The sequence below is a fragment of the Lepidochelys kempii genome, chromosome 11 (assembly GCF_965140265.1).
Source record: "Lepidochelys kempii isolate rLepKem1 chromosome 11, rLepKem1.hap2, whole genome shotgun sequence".
NCBI classification, from domain to species: domain Eukaryota; kingdom Metazoa; phylum Chordata; order Testudines; family Cheloniidae; genus Lepidochelys; species Lepidochelys kempii.
Genome location: NC_133266.1, coordinates 10,289,126 through 10,310,359, shown reverse-complemented (window position 1 = coordinate 10,310,359; position 21,234 = coordinate 10,289,126). Strand labels below are relative to the sequence as shown.

Sequence of the window (21,234 nt, the reverse complement as noted above, 5' to 3'; positions counted from 1 at the left end):
AAGGGAGAGTGAGATCATTATTTCATGTTGGGAATCACTGTGGAGCAGTTGGGACAGTGAGGCCAGCAGTAACACAAGGAGCTTTGTGATCTATGTGACCTACACATTGCCCGACATCTATCCAGAGTGTGCGTACAGTACAGCGGGTTACTGACCCGTGCGTCAGCCAACCACTTTCAGGACAGGGAATGTGAGCGAAGCTGTAGTCCTGCATTTGATTTAGAACAGCGTCAACAAAGCATGGTTGGTGACCAGGCTGGAAGGTCATGCCAACATCACTGCTGCTCCTATTCCTGCTAGAGACATTATTTCACTGCACTTTTTATGGATCATCTTCCTCCCCATCCTCTCCCCACGCCGTCCCACACAACTGTCTGGAGAGTCTACAGCTCATACGAATCAATGATATTTTGGGTGCACTGTGGGGTCTTGGGAACGGGCCAGTTTATTGTCCACCCCTGCTGCTAAAGAGGCATATTTCTCTGTGCAGTTGTGTTCACTTCTTCAGCTGTGAATCTCTTAGGCCTGGTACCAGTTTGGCAGCAGAGTAATGACGTCACTGGAGTTATTCCTGATTTACACTTCTGTGACTGGGATGAGAACCAGGCCCTCTTCGCATGCAGTTGTGGCAGTATTAAAAATACTTGGAGGCCCTCAGAAGAGCCCTGGAACATGGTAATGACGGCGCAGTAGCTCCCATTGTGAGACTGGTGGCCAGATTTTTGCTGAATATTTTGATAACTAAGTGGGAGCTGAGCATTTTTGAAAATCTGGTTCTTTAACGACTATGAAAATTGCTGAGATACTGCACTCCTTTTATGCATGTGTTTGAGAGATTAAAGAGAAGTAGTAAGGGGGGCCTTGTGAAAATATAACTATTATTGAAAAGCAGGAAAGGGAAAATCTGTACTACCTCTTTCCATCTGGTTTGGTTGACATGGTCACTGTAGGGTTAAGGGAACTAGCTACTTACTATACCACTGATAATTAATTTGAAAAGCCTTGGAAAATTTCAAAGAAGGAAAGAAGAGTGATCAGGACAAGTATTATCCCATAAATCCATCCACAAACCCTACTAATATAATGTGATAAATCGTGCGAATGAAATCCTGACTCAATTTACGTTTTCAGAGTAGCAGCCGTGTTAGTCTGTATTCGCAAAAAGAAAAGGAGTACTAGTGGCACCTTAGAGACTAACCAATTTATATGAGCATAAACTTTCGTGAGCTACAGCTCACTTCATCAGATGCATTCAGTGGAAAATACAGTGAGGAGATTTATATACACCCAGAACATGAAAAAATGGGTGTTATCATACACACTGTAAGGAGAGTGATCACTTAAGATGAGCTATTAGCAGCATGAGAGCGGGGTGTGTGTGTGTGAAAACCTTTTGTAGGGATAATCAAGGTGGGCCATTTCCAGCAGTTAACAGGAACGTCTGAATGGTAAAACTCCCATTGACTCGATGGGGCCAGCATTTCAGCTCTAGGGTATGTCTACACTGCAATTAGACACCTGTGGGTGGCCCATGCCAGCTGACTCAAGCTAAGGGGCTGCTTAGTTCCAGTGTAGACGTTTGGGCTCAGACTGCAACCTGGGCTCTAGGAAGCCCTTCCTCACAGGGCCCTAGATCCTGGGCTCCAGCCTGAGCCAGTACATCTAACTGCAATTAAACAACCACTTAGCCGAAGCCCCACGAACCCGAGTGAGTTGGCACAGGCCAGCCGCAGGTTTTTAATTGCAGTGTAGACATAACCCTAAGGATAACAAACAGAACTACAATCAATAAGCTACATGGATTTACGTGCTAGATTAATTTGATTGCTTTTTTTTATAGCACTACAATATTGGACCCCCATACTGCAAACTCTAAGGCACATGCTGAGCTGTAAGCAGATGAGTAGTCCTAATTATTATAATAAATCTAGTCCTGTACCTAAAGTTAAGCAACTTCATAATAGTTTGCAGGATCTGGACTTTTGTGGTTGAAGGGAATGAGATAGATGTAATATGGTTAGATTTTAGTAAAACATTGGGTACTGTATTTCATGAAAGCTTAATTCAAATTGTTTAGGAAAGGAACATTGTTGTATGGATCTAAAATCGATTAAAAGTCCATAAGCAAAGGGCACGGGTAAGTGATAATGAAGCAAGTTGGGGGAAGTTTCTAGTGAGGTACTCAAGAAATTGGCAATAGGTCCATCTTATTTGACAGTATCTTTATGACATGGAAGAAAATAGCATGCTTTGTGGCTGATACTAAAGTGTGAAAGAATCACAAAGAACAGTGATGAGAAAATTAAGTATCTGCAAGGAAAGCTAAGATGGGGTGAGTTTGGGGAGAAAGCTGAGACTGAGGTTTGTGTTCTGGTGGTGGTTGAGTTAAACATGAAAAAGCAAACAGTAGGAATTCAGGATTTTGTGCTGTGTCGGGATGCACAGAGCGGGGTGTGAAAGCTACGTGGTTACAGAAATGTGTTTGGCTATTGAATAATCTTCCAAGGGACGTGGTGAAAGCCCCATCACTTGGCACATTTAAAACTACAGTAGAGTGGACAGAACCCTAAGAAATAATCTGTAGGGAACAAACCCACAGTGGCTGGAAAATAGACTGGACAGTTTGATAGTTCTGTCCAATTTGTGACTTATATGATTCTATAAACTCAGTTTATAAAGCTGTATTTTTATGCTGTCTTTCTGAATACCATCTCTCTCTAACGCCCCTCTCCCCGCCTTTAGACTACCATTTATCATATTATACAATAGCTGGAGCCCAGGTTTATGCAGCTACTGAAAAAAGAAAGGTTATAGCTTAGACGAAGGTCACTTAAGAATGAGCCCAGTAAAATGAGCTAATTTCAGGGCTCACTGGCTTTTGTTTTCTCACTGTCATCTCTTTGTTGCCAATTTGTTTTGGGATGCTTTGGTGTTACGTTTTTTGTTGTTGTTGTTTTTTTAAACACACTGCACTTGTGACCTGGGTGGTTCAGAAGATTCTGAATAGCTTAGAAGATGGATTCTTTCACCTCTAGTTAACTGGCTTGAGTCCAGCCTAGATCAGTGGTGTCTAGAAGTCATTACCATCTGATGACTGCTTGGTGGGCTCTGTGAAATTAGTCTCAGTCCAGTGCAGATTGACAGTGAGCAGGCAGTTTTCTTGGAAGGTACAATGCAAGGATGGCTTTGACACTACAGTAATTTAAATAATATTAATAACAAAATGCTACAAGCAGGCCCCAGGTGATTCATCCTTTGCAGCCTTCAGCTTTTACATCTTGTGCAACTATTATTTCATATTATTTGTAGCACCCTCAATTTTCTAGACACTGTCACGTAGGAGGACGCAGTCTCTGCATCAAAGAGCTTGTAGTCTAATTCCACTGGCTGCATACTTCATATCTCAAATTTCCGGTCTTCTTACAGCAAGACCTGCAGTGAGAGTGAACAGACGCTGTAACATGCATTGTGCGCCCCTGATTGGAGGAGTCATAGTTTAATATCCAGCTGGACAGCTGCTGGGGAATTTGGCCTTTTCATTTGGAGTTGTGCTAGTTGTTGGGGTTTTCTTTACAGCATCAGCAGAGTGTGTAAAATATGTATATACAGGGTGACCAGACAGCAAGTGTGAAAAATCAGGACAAGGGGTGGGGGGTAATAGGTGCTTATATCAGACAAAGCCTCAAATATCGGGACTGTCCCTATAAAAGCGGGACATCTGGTCACCCTATGTATGTACAATTCATCATCAGAATCAAACACATCATAAGAACAAGAGTACGTGTGGCACCTTAGAGACTAACAAATTTATTAGAGCATAAGCTTTCGTGAGCTACCGCTCACTTCATCGGATGCATAGAATGGAACATATAGTAAGATAGATAGATATATACATACAGATAAATTGGAAGTTACCATACAAAAGGTCAGGTTTCAGAGTAGCAGCCGTGTTAGTCTGTATTCGCAAAAAGAAAAGGAGTACTTGTGGCACCTTAGAGACTAACCAATTTATTTGAGCATGAGCTTCCGTGAGCTACAGCTCACTTCATCGGATGCATAAAGTGGAAAGTACAGTGAGGAGATTTTATATATACACACAGACCATGAAAAATATACACTGTAAGGAGAGTGATCACTTAAGATGAGCTATTACAAGCAGGAGAGTGGGGTTGGGGGAGAGAAAACCTTTTGAAGTGATAATCAAGGTGGGCCATTTCCAGCACATTTCCAAGAGTTAACAAGAGTGACTTGAAGTAACAAGTGAGGCAGTGAAGTAGGTTCCCAGGAAGTGTCCCTGCTGCAGTCACTGGAACACGTGGCAGGAGCCTGTGCAGAGCTGAGCTGCAAGTTGTCATCCTCATCCATCCTGTTTCCTTGGGGGCTCACTGTTATTTCTACATGTGACACTGTGAGCCAGGCATTTTGTTACAGTGAATGTTTTGCAGAAATGAAACTACTGTGCAAATGCCTTAGTTCCCCAAACCCTTCTATCTGTATGTGCTGCCTCCATTCCCCTGCAGGTACACAGCACCCCCTGAGACAGGGAAACCAGAACAAGCCCGCTCTGCAAAAGACACAGGACACTGTGAAGCCCAGCTTCATGATGGCTCCTTCCACCTGCACCAAAGGGAGATACAGGGGGCAAGGCCGAGGGAAGGTCAGGGCTGGTGAGAGCCTAATTAGTTAAGATGAGCTGTTATCCGCAGGAGAAAAAAACTTTTGTAGTGATAATCAAGATTATTGATAGTGATAAGTGAAAAGATTATTGATAGTCAAAAAAACTTTTGTAGTGATAATCAAGATTCTTTTTCTGGATACAGACTAACAGGTCTGCTACTCTGAAACACATAATAGTGATAGTTATTTATATTTATATAGTGTCTTTCATGCCAAAGAATCCCAAAGCAACAAGCTTCTGTGAAAAATACAGTCACCCATTTCATCCACCATTGAAAATCAGTTACTTCTCACGTGGAATATAGCAGCTCCCAGCAACACTACATAGCAGTTTTGGACAGGCACTAGAAAGGTATTGGGTGACTATCAAGAAAAATGTCCTTATAGTGAGATCAGTTACAGTGTGGAATAATCTATCAAGTTAAGTAGAGGAAGTGTTGTTTCCTGGGACACTTAAAACTAGACAGAACAAGTGATGGAGAACATACTTCTTGCACTTGTCTAGTGTAGGGACCATCCTGCACAGGGCAAGGGGTGAACTAGATCCCCAACGGATAGATTAGATGGCTAACGTTTCTTTGAACTCTCTAATATTCTGTTATTCTACAAATACTCTCTCTAGTTGAATCAGCTGAGGGCTATTTTTTGAGCAGAAAGTAATTACCCAAAGCTGTACAAAACAACCTCATATGAAAGAGCTGCTCAAATAGTGATTATTTTGTGCAGCCTTGGGGAAAATTGTAGGTTGTTTTCAGACCTCTGTATCATCGTTCATGACTCTTTCAAAGTCATTTGCTCCTGCAGGCTTTCTTCTTGATAACTCCCATCTGAGCCTAGGTGTGAATCAGCAGCATCTTCTGGAGGTTGCCTATAACATATTCATTTTTCCTTGCTAGTGAGAGCAGACACATTTCTTTTCCCTCCAGTCGCCCCTTCTGCAATGCTCTGAAGCCAGTAAATTGCAGGAATTCACTTCATTCTTAAGAATATGAAATCTGAAATTGCAAACCCAAAATGCAGAGGCAAAGTTCCAGCTGCACGTGACATCAGCATCCTGGCATTTCACGACACGGAGCAGCTGTAGGGAATAACACTTGAATGGGCAAATTTGCCAATGCTGTTTTTCAAAAGGACCTCTAACCCCGCTGCCTTTTTTCTTTTTGGTGTGCTTGCTCCACACTGCAGTCTGCATTGTGTATAAAAGATGTTGTCTTTCTAGATTCCAAGGCCAGAAGTGACCATTGGGATCATTTAGTCAGCCCTCCTGTATAACACAGGCCATAGAACTCCCCCAAAATGTGCTCTAGGAATTTTCTATTATGGCTAAAGTCTTCTCAGTTTCGGAAATGGGTTGTATTTCAACATCCAGACAAGTACACTTCCTACTGAGGAATTCCTTCTTGTGACCCTTCTGGTTAGGACTTGTGTAGTTATCTGCATTTCCTTGTGGATGACTGATTCCATGTCGGGTAGTCAAAGGCACGCTGACTTTCTGTTTCTATTAGAGGTCAGTTTTGTTTGGCATGGTGACAGGAGTTTTTAATAGTGTTTATGGAGCAGTGCTGCTTTTTTAATAACCTGTTTTTAGTTATTAAAAACACCTGTCAGTGCTTTTTTTTAATAACCTGTTTTACTGATGCAAACGTAAATCCAGATTTAATCAGAATTTTCTCAGGATAGCATTAATCTTCATCTCTGAATAAATGCAATGTTGTTTTATTTCATGTCTTTAATAAAAAAACAAACCCTACCCAATAAGGAATTCATTGCCCCTAAGAAATGATGGAAAGGGATGTCAGGGAGTAAGAAATGCAATAATTTGTTGTGTAGATTGTGAGAGGCCATAATCTATAAAGCCACAAACAATTATGGAGATATTGAAAATGTTGGGGCCCAAGTGGAAAGTAACAAAGATAAAGCCAATTCAAGGTCTATGGCGAGGAAAGGGAAATAAGCCAAAATTGCTGACAGAAGTCATGCATCTATACACTATTACTTTCAAATAAGTTAGATGTGTTTTGGCTTTTAAATGGCCTGGAAGGTAATTTAATTTCAGAAGTCATTTTTATGTGTCAGGTTTTAATTTATGTGATTAAAACACAATATATGCAAAGTGGAAATCACGGAAGCTGGTAGTATGTAGGCGATAAACTTCACATACACACTTCTCTGTCTTTGTGTTCTGACATCATGCACCAAACTAATGAACCTCATCTAGCCACTGTAAATGCTACTATCACCCTACCACTGTGGTCTGGGGGCTGGTTTCTTATTGGGCAGTACCTTACTCAGTAAGTAGTTCCACTGATTACTTTGAGGGGTAAAGTCCTACTCCAAATGAATAATGGGTGGCAAAATCTGGCTCTGAATGTGTTGCATTGTTTGGCAGAAAAATGAAGTTGCAACTTGACCAGCATCTGACTGCAACAGCTCAGTTCTAGTCCGCTTGTCTGTTCAGTGGGAAAGATAATGGATTTGCACAGCTCATGAGCCCATCTCTATGGGTTTAAATTTTTAAAGGTATCGAAATTCCTGGGATTCTTTGAGTTGGTTTTTCTTTTTAATCTTATTTTCATAAGCCGTGAACATCGTTTGATTCTGACTCTGCTCTCTTCACGCCATCTGGTTTTAGGGAAGACAAAGGTCCACTCTCCTTTGCGTGGGTTATTGAGACTGTCAGGAATTATTATTTGATTGGCTGGAAGCTAATATGATTATCTGTTTCGTTCATACCCTCTGCAGGTTGATGTTAATGGGACAATAAGCTAACCTTGTCAGGAAATGCCAGTCTGCCAAACACAGTCTTTAGGCTCATAGCTAATCAACAGCAATAATATCACCTTATTGCTTACAAAATGCTACCCTCTTTGCATTAGCCGGGCTGCTCTGTGTTTGAAACCTATTAATATGGACTCCTAACATCTCAAAGCAAAGTTCAGTACTGTAACTCAAAAGATTCTAGAGTAACAGCCGTGTTAGTCTGTATTCGCAAAAAGAAAAGGAGTACTTGTGGCACCTTAGAGACTAACCAATTTATTTGAGCATGAGCTTTCGTGAGCTACAGTGAGCTGTAGCTCATGAAAGCTCATGCTCAAATAAATTGGTTAGTCTCTAAGGTGCCACAAGTACTCCTTTTCTTTTTTCAAAAGATTCTGGCTCCCATCTCCTTCTATGACTTCATGTTCTTTATCAGTCCCCAGTCTTCCTTAAAACAAAGGAATAACATAAACAATGTCCACCCGCCCTGGGCTTAATAAAAGTCTTGCGTCCCTCCTGGGTTTTTTCTCAGCAATCTGCTCCTTGTTCCAGAGAGTGGCTGCGGGGCTGCTTCCCTGGGCCTTTTTTCACTCTAGTAGTCTGAGATTGGCATGAAACATAACCTCTGCCACTCTGTAGCCCCTTGGCTTTCTTCCATCTCATTTCTCTTCTCGTACCCTGCCCTTTATACAGGTCAGTGTCCACAGGGCTGCTCCCCTGGACCTTCCTTCCTGGACTCTTTCTACTGCAGGGACTATTGTAAGAGACTATCCCTTTCTGGCAGTTTTCTGTGCAGACACCCCTCCTCTGCAGCTCTTATAAGGAGCACTGACTCCTTGCTCAGCTGAATCTGATTAGTGAGCAGGGCTAGCTGGCCTCAGGCCTGTGGCCCTTAAAGGGTCATGCCAGCCTGTTACACCCTCCCTCACCCACCTTCCAGAATTAGTTGCATTTACTTGCAGAGTAAAGAGAAAGGGAGTGAGAAAGAGGAAAATGGAAATAGAGAGGAAGGGCATGGGGAGAGCAAGAGCATTGTGATGAATTGCTGGAGCACCTTAGCTTAATATCTATTCGTATAAATGCCATGTGGTTGCTTTGGGATTCTTGGTACAGAAGAGCACATTTCCTTGTTGTCTCTCCCATGGTAATCAGAAGAGAGGACAGAAGTTACAGTAATTCTTGCTTTCCTTTGGTCTGTCAAAGCCTAATTTCTTGAGTCTGCTCTACTGATTTTAAAAGGTCTATTTATTACAGTCTGAAGCTTTTATTTGTCAGGGAAAACTGACCAAAAGATGGAGTCATCTTGGGCCATCAGTACATTAGAGGCTGGATTGGAAACTTTTGAACTGCAGACTTTTAAACTTCAATGCAGATTTTAAGGGAGAAATTGTTCAGTTCGTAAACAAGAGTTCCCAAGTGCCCATGTCAAGGAGTGAGCTGCTGCTTTGCACTGCACACTGGAATGCCTAAGGAGGGCGAGGAATCCCAGTGGGCTAGTCCGTATTCCACCCTGGCCCCATGGCCCACCGGGGATATTTGTTGGCGGCTCCTTCACGGCTATGTACCTGGCACGGTTCATGACTTCCCCCAACAGCTGTTCCTTCTGTGGCGAGAGGGAGACCCTGGCACGCATTTATATCAAGTGCGCCTGGTTGTAGCCCCCCTTCCGGCTCCTCCAGAACTTACTCCTCTGATTCTCGTGTCACTTCTCCCCACATCTCCTGATTTACGCACACCCTGTCTGTGGCTCCACAAAGTTGCAAGACCTCCTTGTCAGCCTCCTCTTGGCCCTGGTCAAAGTGGCCATCCACTATACCTGGAGCAGGAAGCTAAATTTGGGGGGAGGGAGTGTTCTGCGACTGCAGGCCCTACTTCCAATTCTCCCTCAAGTCACATCTCTAGGTAGAGTTCCTCTGGGCCACCTCCACTTGCTCCCTAGTTGCTTTCCAAGAGTAGTGGGTGGTGTCTGTGCTTCCGTGCATGGTGTCCCCCTCTGGATCCCTGCTTTTATACCTGTGACCCTCACAACCATTCCTGTTTTTTCATTTTTTGTCCCCTGAACTTATTTGAAGTCTGGGTCCAGTGGCTCCTCCCCTTGGGTTAAGGGGAGGGGCCTTTAGATGTGTGTGGGCAGAAGCATCCCCAGTGCTTCAATAGGTGCACATTGGAATAAACATTCCCTTTAAGAAACAACTGTGTTCACAGGTCAGACGTTTTTCTGGGTCATTTAACTCGTTTTGGGACAGTCTGTGGTAAAATTCAGTCCCCTAAAACCAAACCCCACAACTGCAGCAACAAAGTGATTCTGAAGGGCCCCCTCATTTTCATTGCTCTGTGAGAGAAAAGTTCTCGTGCGGTGGTCAGCACAGAGATGGTTGGCCACACAATGCTGGCTTCTCCTCCTTGTTTTCAGATGCTAAACTGCATCGTAAGGACATAAAAATTCACAAATACTTTCCCAATAAGCCGCTGCTGCATGGCCGGTATGTGATTGGGAGTGGGGATGGGGGCTGGCCCTAGGTAATTATGGAATAAGGATAGGAGACAGATACTGAGTGGTGAGGAGTGGGGAGGGAGACAGGGCCTGGGTGATGAGAGAGAGGCAGGCAGAGCCAGGGCAATTGAGGAGTGGGGACAGGAGGCAGGTGATTAGAAGGGGAGGTGGGCCTTGATCAGTTGAGGAAAGGAGATAGGAGGCCGAGCCTGGGTAGTGGGGAATGGGGCCAGGAGGCAGGGGAAGTTTTTCTATTGACTGTAGTGGGCTGTGGATCAAATCCTACTTGCTGATTCCCCACCTGGAGCCTTAATCCTCTGTCTGTGTTATCCCATCTCATTGCTGTGGAAATTATTGTTGTTCGACAACTGACAGTCCTGTGGCTCCAGAGCAGCAGGCGGCAGGTGAACTCTTAAGGAGGAGTTCCTATTTTCATGCAAATGTCCCTGGTGAGTGAAAGTAGGGAGCGAGCGACAAAATACCCTGTGCAGAAGATATCAGCAGAATTTGTTTCTAAATTGCGGGTTTTCAGTACAGTATATGCCATTAGGCACCAGATAAGACATTTATTGCAAGCCAATGAACTAAAGTGAATCACTGTTGATACAAATACCTTGTCATCATAAACGCAGCCCAGCAGCTGTACATGGAGAGGTATTTTCCTGACTCAGTGAACTATTATTAATCAGCACGAGGGGTCCTGGTGCGGGGGGGGCGGTGGTTTGGTGTCCTCAGCATCTTACTCTTAATGCACATCCCACCCTTTGGGACTTCATCAGGTAAGTCAGTGGGCAGCACCATCAGCATTAATGTAATCGCTATTCCCTGCTATGCTCTGGAAGGCCCCCAGGGAGAATTTCCGGGGGGGTGGAAAGGGCTAGTGGATTGATTCCCTGGCAATGTTGCTTCAATGGGAGTTGTGATGGCAAGGGGCAGGGAGGAGATGATATTGTATCATTTGCTCCTTGAGGCACTTCTAATCAGCCACTTTAAGAATCTACATACTGTTTGCCATTAAAGAGTCTACATACGGGATGAAATCCTGGCCCCATTGAAGCCAATGGTAAAAGTCCCATTGACTTCAGTAGCATCCTCTGAGTTTCTTTGGGGGCAGGGACTGTCTCTCGCTATGTCTTGTACAATGCATAGCACAATGGGGCCCTGATCCTGATTGGGGGCTTTTGAGCAGTACCAAAATGTAACTGCTACATGATAATATTTGTAAGTAGTTTCCACATGTATTTTCTATTCTAAACACACGGAAATACCGTGGTGTCGTAGCTACCATGGTGTGACAATGCTGATTTACTAATGGTGACTATTGTATGGATATTATTGGCCCTTAACAATTATATTATGGTAACATACAGAGGCCTCAACCAAATCAGGGTCCCATTTTTCTAGGCATTGCACATATAGCGAATGACCATCCCTACCTCGGAGTCTACAGTCTAGAAGGTGTCTAATTTGTCTTTTTATTGCATACATTGTTGTTTTTGCAATACAATTTATGTAGCATTTTGGGGTGTGTGTATGTGTACAGTATAATTCCAGTTATCAAAATGCCCTTTATCCGAAAATCCTAGTTATTCAAAGCCACAGTGTCCCTCCCATGTAGCCCGATGTTAGTTAATAGCACTTCCGTTTGTCTGAAAACCTGTTTATATGAAGTATTTGGATGTCCCCCAGCCCATTCAGATAAATGGGGATGTACTATGTATAGAGGGGGATGGGTGTGCGTGTGTGTGTCTATATTATTCATAAAATAAATAGGAATATATTTTTCAAAAATATAAATGAAATGTGGATTTGAAAGTGTTTACTTAATGCATTAGCCAGACATCGTCTCTTGCTGTACTGTCTATTGTAATGCTATTTCCATTTATAAAAAGAAAAAAATGAAGTAACTTGTGTTTAAGTAAATACATTTCTCTTTAACCTAAATCGTATCTCTCTCAGTTGATAGGTTTCTTACGAGAACTGAACCAGATGGGTTCTGAATTTTGAAGTGAAGTTGACAGCACAGCTGTTTTGTTTTTAGATCTCAGCTGGTCATGGGAGCCAGCCTTGAGATGGGGAAATGTCTTGTTCTTTTTGATTATTATTAAATTATACCATGTATGTTCTGCTAACCAAATAGAGTCCAGTTCTCATGTAAGTGGCAGAGAGAGGGAAATGACACTTCGTTCTATTCATGTCCAGAGCCCAGTGAGTGCACACCTAGCACAAGATATAGCTCGGGTTAACTCACACAGTGTCAGCCTTTTGCCAAGCCCATTGCAATGAAGGCACTGGTTCTGTGATTCAGTTACTGATTGCCCATCAGCTGTGGGGGTTAGTGAGAGTGGCAAGAGAATGGCAGGCTGTGATTCACTGAGTGCACTGTTAAGGGTCTGTAACTTGCTGCTCTCAGCCAAGAGCAGCACATTAGCTACATGACATACGGTATAATAGTGCCAGCAAAGTGGTCAGTGCCTAACTGGGATATATTGCAGCCTGCAGGGTGGCTGTGGGCTGCAGCGCAGAACATACGGAGATTATTTTCTGAATTTATGCAGCACATGTTTTCCTATAAATTAAATTCAGAGGAAATGTGTATTTGTAATAGGGTGATGCTCACAACAGCCATCCCTGTTACGAATTACAATGACCTGCCTCTGATTGCTGAGTGTCTAGTGGACCAGCTTTATACAGTCGGAAGCAACCACATGTGCTCCGTCTCAAGGTCTGGAAGGATGAGCAGAGATCTGTACAGCTATATGCCGGATTCTTTTGTTCTTCTTCTCTGTGTTTTTCTCGCTTCCTCCAGAAACCACACAGTTCCCTCCTGAAGTGCTGGGGTTACCTAGGGGTCTGAGCACATGCCATGCATCTTTCCAGGCTCTGCATTTGCTCAGTGACTATGTACGGTCCCAGAGAGGAGCTGCTGCCTTTGAAGTACAAATGGCAGACAAGCACTTCCTATGAAAATGAATGCTACCCCATACTGTGGATTAGAACAGGATGGGCAGCCAAAACAGTACTATGGGGCTCTTTAGCTAGAATAGTAAGCACCGCAGCACATATGTACCCTTCAGTGTCCTTGGGCTAGGGATCTCAAGTCTTTTTTTCTACATTAAAGCCTAGCCCTTTACTACTTCGGGCTGGATGAGAGTTATCTATACCTTTTCCTCAGGTATTTTTAAGCAGTTTAAGGAAAACATAATGGAGAATCATTGTAACTTGTGAAATAAATAAGTCTCTCCTTTAAAACAACCAAGAGACAATTGCATTGCTTGCTGTTTACCAAGTTTAAATCTTTAGTGAAACAGATGCCCTTCTGCACCATATGAGCAAATTAGAGAGTTGTTAAGTAATAAAAACATGTACCAGAGAGCAAAAGAATCAAGTGTTTGCTTTTGGGTAAATTGCTTTGGAATCAATAGGACTAGTGCTACATCCAAGTGTTTTCAGCTGTGCTCGAGGGACATGATTTTTCATTTGTAGCTGATTATGGTCTAATAGGATTTCAAAGATTTCTGGGTGGGAATACTTCACATCTCATTTCATTTGATTTTTTTCTGATGTTTCACTTATCATACTGATACCTACCCTTGGAATGAATCTCATTATCTTCCTTTTTAGTTGCCTGGACTAGATTTTTTTCCCGTTGGTCCCATGCCACCATTTAATTGGCATTTTTGAAATCTTTGGGGGATTTCAGAAAGAGCAAAGCAGCAGTTTGCATGATAGCAAAGCATGGATCACTGAAATAAAGAGATGATGTTACAAATCCTTTTAGTTTTGGCCCTCCCTCTTCTTTCTCCCCAACTTGCACATATTCTCTGTGGCTTGTGCTATTACATTTTCATAATGAAAATTAAGGACTTGAAAGGAATCCGTGAGGGAAGTAACCAGTACAGCCCAAGATGGACCAGTCTGATCCCTGACCTTTGCTGTCCAGTGATCGTGGTAGCCATAGTTATTTTTCTTTAGCAGCTCATAGGATGGGAACACACACATAGCTGTAAATATGGGTTTGGCAGGGAAATGAATGCACCCGTATTCAGAGCAGCCAAAGGCTCAGAAATAATATTCTGCTGTGACTATTCCAAACTGACATCTTGATGTTAGGATTATAAATGAAATCATTGTTCTGACAAAGGCCAAGACTAATAGAAAGCCTTTATTACTGGCCCATTGGCTAATTCTGCTTGTCTAACCCCTTTGGATGGACATAGTGTCAGCAAACATGCTCACAGAGGATGCTTTGTGTGAGATCTGGCCTGGTGAAGGATTACTAGGGGGCACAAGGATATCTCAATGACAAGTGTTCCTGACTAAAATTCACAATTTCCCCCCCTAGGCCTCAAAAGAGAGAGTGACTGGGTTTTTAATCTACAGTTTGTATGAGTGATATTTGCTTTGTGTCCTATCACCCTTGTTATTCAACTTTTCTCTCGTTGCAAGCAGGTGGAGTGCTGCCTAAAGAAATGGTTTCTTCTTCTAAAATTTGGTGCAGTTGACAGCTGTCATATAGAAGCACTACACTTTAATATAGGTTCTTAGAGCTGGCCAATCTTAAAGAGCTCTAATCTGCTCTCTTTCCTCACACAGGGAATGTCTAGGAGCCAGAGACCCATACTGTGGCTGGGATAACAAACAGAAACGATGCACCACCATTGAGGACAGCTCCAACATGAGTCTGTGGACTCAGAATATTACTGAGTGCCCGGTAAGTGGAAATTAAAATAAAAGGGTAGAAAAATATATTGCACTGTGTGTGTGTCTGTGTGTGTGTGAGAGAGAGAGAGAGAGAGTGAGTGAGCATTATAGTCAGCCTATTGCTCAGAACATACCTTTCTATTCTCTAAGGTCTCTGAGTCCTGCTGGGGGCTTCCTAAACCCGCAGTTAAGTCAGAGCAGCCTCAAGGCTGCTTTAATTCATGCACTACTTCTCTCGGCTCTCTGTGGGTGTGGGAAATGAGAGTAGCTGAAGTGCCGTGCTCTCTGGCCCTGCCCAGCATGTCCGAACTCATCTCTGACACACACCTTATATGAGGGACCGGATAGAGTTCTTGTGACAATTCTGTTCTAGCCAGAGAAACTCCCTGTGCTGGGCTATATTCTATTGGAGAATCAGAAAGAGGCTGAACATAAACAGAGAATCAGGCCACGTGTGTGTGTGTGTGTGTGTGTGTTTGTAAGGGGAGAAGAATGCTAGAGTGGGGGGAGCATAAAGAAGGCAAGAGGGTGATAGGGTGTGTGTGTTAAAGTGGAGAGAATTTGATGTGTCAGTATGTAGGCGCAGTTGGAAGGGAAGGGTGATGGTGTATATCTATATATGAGAGAGAGAGATGAAATTGTAACCCTCCACTCATCTGACTAGGATTCAAACACAGTTTAAGGCACTCAAAGGGAACACTTTTCTGTTCTTGTCATGGTCTCTGAAATGTCATTGCAACAAACCAGCTTTGCATGCTTCAGTTTTGATCAGCAAGCTGGCTATCTTTCTGCCTATCATACCCAGTTTGTGGCTGCAGTCTTCAAAAGCTGCATGGCCAAGTTAATTCCTGCTGCTTGAACCATATCTGTAAGATGGCAGGAAAGAGAACTACTCTGATTACCTTGCAATGTGGAAAATTAAAATATTTCTCTTCAACCTCCATTGTTATCTAATGCCAATTAGTGTGCTAATGCTGCTAACTACAGCACGCTGAGAAGGGGCTGGGTGGGTTATATCTTCAATATGCTATTTATGTCTAGAGATGCTGGGATATTTATTTCCCTTATCTATCTTTCTTCTCAGAAAATTTCCCAGGAAATACTAGTCATTACTTCAATCCATCCTCTGCTTGGCAGGCTTAAGTCTTTTGCCACTGGATTCAAAGGCTTGTGTTTATAACCCTCTAGTGTGATGCTTCCTGATTGGACATGCTGTTATCTCTTCCTGTTTAATGCCTGTGTCTGTTGATAGGTGTGAGGTATTAATCCTATAGTTCGAACACATCCACCATGGCGAACGCTGGGGAACGTGCAATTCCAGATAATTGTTTCAAGGTTATAAAGGCTGCACAGAATATTCAGGAGCATTCTGAATATTGTGTGCTCCTAGGGACATGCATTTCACCTTTGTGTTAGAATTTAATATGCAGATAGTTTTAGGATTTTTATTATTAATATATTAATTTTCATCAATGTAGTACTTTTCACTCCAAGTACTTTAAAAACCACATACATTACAGAAATAACTTCCTCTCTTTCTCCCCTTCCCCCCCTTAACTGAACACATCAGAGATTGATATAGAATGGAACAGCTGATTTAAGGCCCTAATTCAGCAATGTATGGAAGCATGCACCCAATTTTAAGTGCATGGTAAACGCCTTGCTCAGTAGGGGCCTTACATTACAGTAAGCAGAAGAATGTTGTACCCATTTAAAAAGCAGTGGCATGTAGGTAAATAGAATGCAGTGACCGGAGTTGGAATTTGGCTGGGACACTGAAGTTAACAGGCCTGCCCTTGTGAAGAATGCCTCTCTATTATCTCGTTTGTTTTACTTCCTGTGTCTTGGAGAATCCAGATTTTTATCTTACTGGGTTTCAGGTACTTGATCCATAGTATTATTTCTTTCTCTCTCTCTCTCTCTCTCTCTCTCTCTCTCTCTCTCTCTCTCTCTCTCTCTCTCTCTCTCTCTCTCTCTCTCTCTCACACTCATGTTATTCAAGTTGCAAAGTCAAGCACTCAGGAGATTGGTCCTGCTTTGAGCAGGGGGTTGGACTAGATGTCCTCCTGAGGTCCCTTCCAACCCTGATATTCTATGAAGTTCCATGCGTAGCCCTGTGCTTTGTTCACTGCACTCTATTCAACTTCTGCTCTAGACAGAGAAAGATTAACTTCCTCAGGAGCTTTTCTGTGGCACTTATCCCTGTAGGATCTGAGTGCTTTACTAATTACTTTACTTTCACAAAATCTCTGTGAAGAAAGGGGTGATATTATCTCCATTTACAGGTGAGGAACTGAGGCAGAGAGAGTCTCAAGTCAGGCCCCTAGAAAATGAGGAACATGCAATTAGTGATCACCTGTGAAAAGTTTTTGTTTAAGTGACTTGCCAAACATGACATTAGAACTCTGTGCAGAGGAAGGGAGAGAATCCAGTTTTCCAGGGCAACATTCAACTGCTGTAACCTTAAGGCTGTCCTTTCTCTTCCTGCAGTCCCCTGCCACATTCACTGTAAGCTTTTCAACTTCTGCTACTAATGAGACAAGGATCCTACAGACAACTGTCCTCTCTACTACACAACCCTGATGCATCCCCAGAGCAAGTCTATCCCGACAGGTTTCCCCTCTGCCCCACCTCAGACCCAGTCTCTTTGCCCATCCTCTCCTAGTCTCATTTTCCCATTTCTCTTCCTCTCCTATCTCCAGTTCCAGTCTTCCCCTACCTCATATATCTGTCTCTTGTACCCTCTGTGTTTGAATCAGCAGCTTCATCCTCCACCCTGCCTGGCCCAGTAGGGGGACCATGAAGAGCACAGATGAAACAGTCTCTCTGCTCTCAGCTCAAGTGCCCAGACCAAGGCCTGGCCCAGCCCTCAACTGTCTAGAGCTGCAGTTACAGAGAAAGTCCTGCTCTGTCCCCCCAAGCATGGATAAGCTCTTCAGGGAATTCAGCCTCTAAGAGAAGTCTCTATTGAGCTTGTGCAAACTGTGATTTTTTACAAAGGCTTATAACTTGGCCAAATTTGGCAGTTTTCCTAGGGATAACAAAAGGCACATCCCTGATTCAAAGGGCACCTCTCTGCCAAATTTCAAACCCCTGCTCCAAATCATGGGGGCACTAGAGCTGATGAAAGAAAAGGACACCAAAAATTTTTAACGTAGGGAAAACGATGCGTTTCTCCCTTGCCTTGGCTGAAATTAATAAATCAGCCTGAGGCAGACACCTGTCATGGAAAACCAGCTCAAATGTCTGAGTTTGGCAAAGCTGTATGGAACTGAAAACGGGGTCTTATAATGAAAAGTGTCGGGCAGCATTAATATTAGGTGGTGCTCACGAGCAATGGGTGAAGCTTCCCCTGGAGGAGGCTAGCTCCCTGTCCCATCTCTTCCACCTGTGGCCCCGCCCACACTCCACCCCCACTCCACCCTCCCGCCACCACTAACCGCGTTCCTCCTCTCCTCTGCCCCCCACGAGGCTCCCCGCATCCCTCCTTTCCTCCAGCCACTCCCCTGCGAGGCCTCCGCCGCTCCCCACTTCCCTCCTCTTCTCCGCACGTCCCCTTCCCTCAAGGCCCCTGCTGCTCACACGCTGTGCGTCCTTTCCCTCCTCCTCCCCTGCGAGGCCCCCACTGCCCGCAAGGACATGGTGAGCAGCGGGCAGGAGGGGATGAAAGAGAGGAGGGACGTGGGACAGTGGGGGCCTTGCGGGGCAGGGGAGGTGGAAGACAGGAGGGATGTAGCAAGCAATGGGGACCTCCTGGGGCTGGGGTGGAGTGGAGAAGAGGAGGGACTCACCAGACAGCAGCAGGCGGGGTAGGGACAGGAAGAGGCTGGGTACAGGTGGGGTCCCCACGGCCCAGCTGTCCGCTGGCGGCAGCTGCACCAGGAGAGGCTTAGCCTCCCCTGGCCTGTTACACTTGCCAGCTATGGTGGTGCTACCATCTCCACCTATCATATTTGACTATATATCAAAAATATCTGCTCTACATGAAAACAGGTCAGTCTGGATTTTTAGCTTGGATTCTGAGCACTGCTGCTTTTGGGCCTGTTTCTGCATTCCTTGAACTCAGTGAGACATTTAAGTTATGTGAGCAGTGGAGGATTGGACCCTTCTGCATATGTTGGTCTATTTATGATTAACAAGGACTCTCTTACCTGATCATGTAATAATTTCAAAGATGTATTTGATGTACAGATTTTTTAAAAAATATCTTGTTTATATGATGGCTACAAAGGAACCACCACAGAGACCTGTTCTGAAAAAGATCAATGCATGATTTTTTATCCAAATTCCCGAGCTGGCTCTTTTCAAAATGTCACTACAAACCTAAGGATGGAATAATAATCCATACGTAATTTCTTAAGAAAAAAAACTTCCGATACTTGCAACGTGACATGTTTATAAATCTCAACATTTCAGCCATTTTGTTTATTTATTTAAATTTTGGGTTGTTTCCCAGTACCAGTTACGAGCCAATAATTATTTATCAGCTTTTTATTTTTAAAAACTGAAGCAATGGGCCATATCATACCATTGATTTCTAAGCAGAACTCCTCATGGAAATCAGCAAAAGCTTCTGGCTTAAAAATGAATCGCATGATCCAATATTTGGATTTTTACTTTTGAAAGGCAAAAAAAAAAAAAAAGAAGAAAATCCAGAATCAAATGTTTGAAAATAGCTCTCTTAATTTTCTAATTTTGTAACACCCAAGCTGTATTAATTTTGTGTCTGTATTTAAAATCACAAAAAGAAACAACGTACTCCTTTGGGACATCTTGCCTGGTAACCTTCAACCCAGAATGAATTTTTGCTGCTGAATGACAATCTGTTGAAAACAAAGGTTTGCAACAGATGCTTGAAACCCCTTAACCGCAATGTGACGAGCACAGTAACAGATCTAAATTACTTCCATGTCATTGCTGCGGATTGCCGAGGTTGTTAGAAGGACTGAGGGGGAAGATGTCGACTCTCAAAAGTGCCTACTTAAAGCTTAACACAAGGCCAGATGGGTGAGGAGGAATGAGAGAGTTCTACTCCCGATTCTACAATTGACTCACTGTGTGGCCTCAGACGTGTCTCTTAACCTTTTTGTGCCTCAGTTTCCTCATCTGTAAAACTGGGGAAAAGATGCTTACGTCACTGGCTAGTGCAGAATGATTGTAGAGCTTTTTGAAGCTGTAGAGTGATAAGGAATGTTGGTTTTATTTGCAGCTGTCTCTGGCTCAGTACTTGGGCCCGAAATGTTAGCCAGGGCCCCAGTCTGTTCTGTTCTTATCATTCTTGGAATGAGACCCCAAAGACCAATTTCCATGTTGCCTTTATTGGCAGTTTCTCTATAGCTGCAGGGTTTTGTGCAGCTCTGTGGGGGACATTTCACACTGGTGCTGACTCTTCTCTGATTCCCTTCTGTCTTCCCCCAGCAGGGGGAGCACTTGTGGGGAGGCAGGACCATATTCCTTGCATGCCTCACAAGAGACGGCAGGAACCAGGGGCAACTGGAGGTGCAGTTGCTGGGTGGCAGAGGAGGCACGAGTCACTTCCTTCCAGGTACCCCCGCACTCCTGCCGCCTCTGTCCCTCCCTGCAGCTCCAGGCAGCCTGGGAACCAGCAGGGAGAGCAGGGAGCAGTCAGAGGAGAGAGGTGCAGAGGTTGTCAGTTTCAGAGAGCTGACCCTGTGGCTGGGTGTTGTGGGGTTGGGGTTGGGTCTAGAATTGTAAATGTCACAGGAGATGCCTGACACCTGGTGAGTCTGTTTCCTTTCACTCCGACCATACTGCGGAAGCACAGTTCTGGAACAGCTCCAGGTGACATGCCCTACCACACCTTTGTCAGAGCCCTTCAGATTGGGCTGTCTCTGTGGGAGCTGCAAGGGAGCTGTAGGCTCAAGACAACACACAAATTGCACATCCTCAGGAAGTGGCATTGGGAACCCAGTGGATCTCAGACACAGTTATAGACACTGTCACCTCTAGGGCCTCTACACTTCCTCCCATGGCGGGCTAGGGTGCCCTGCTGCCTCCCCTATAGCTGCCTCACTTCATGTAGCCTCCCTGTTGGAGGCCACAGCGCACATACTGCACAGAATTAGTTTCTGCTGCTTATCATAGAATCATGGAATATCAGGGTTGGAAGGGACCTCAGGAGGTCATCGAGTCCAACCCCCTGCTCAAAGCAGGACCTATCCCCAATTAAATCATCCCAGCCAGGGCTCCGTCAAGCCTGACCTTAAAAACTTCTAAGGAAGGAGATTCTACCACCTCCCTAGGTAACGCATTCCAGTGTTTCACCACCCTCCTAGTGAAGAAGTTTTTCCTAATATCCAACCTAAACCTCCCCCACTGCAACTTGAGACCATTACTCCTTGTCCTGTCCTCTTCTACTACTGAGAATAGTCTAGAACCATCCTCTCTGGAACCCCCTTTCAGGTAGTTGAAAGCAGCTATCAAATCCTCCCTCATTCTTCTCTTCTGCAGACTAAACAATCCCAGTTCCCTCAGCCTCTCCTCATAACTCATGTGTTCTAGACCCCTAATCATTTTTGTTGCCCTTCGCTGGACTCTCTCCAATTTATCCACATCCTTCTTGTAGTGTGGGGCCCAAAACT

At 44.0% G+C, this 21,234-nt stretch overlaps 1 protein-coding gene across 12 annotated transcripts in view; it reads left to right on the top strand.

Moving 5' to 3' along the window:
* SEMA5B (semaphorin 5B) overlaps positions 1-21,234 on the top strand; it is a 363,565-nt gene that overhangs the window by 294,060 nt on the left and 48,271 nt on the right. For all 12 annotated transcript variants that reach the window (XM_073305098.1, XM_073305088.1, XM_073305090.1 and 9 more), the window contains one exon: positions 14,525-14,642. In XM_073305098.1, coding sequence (XP_073161199.1) covers positions 14,525-14,642 — 118 coding nt within the window. The remainder of the gene's footprint in view (positions 1-14,524; positions 14,643-21,234) is intronic.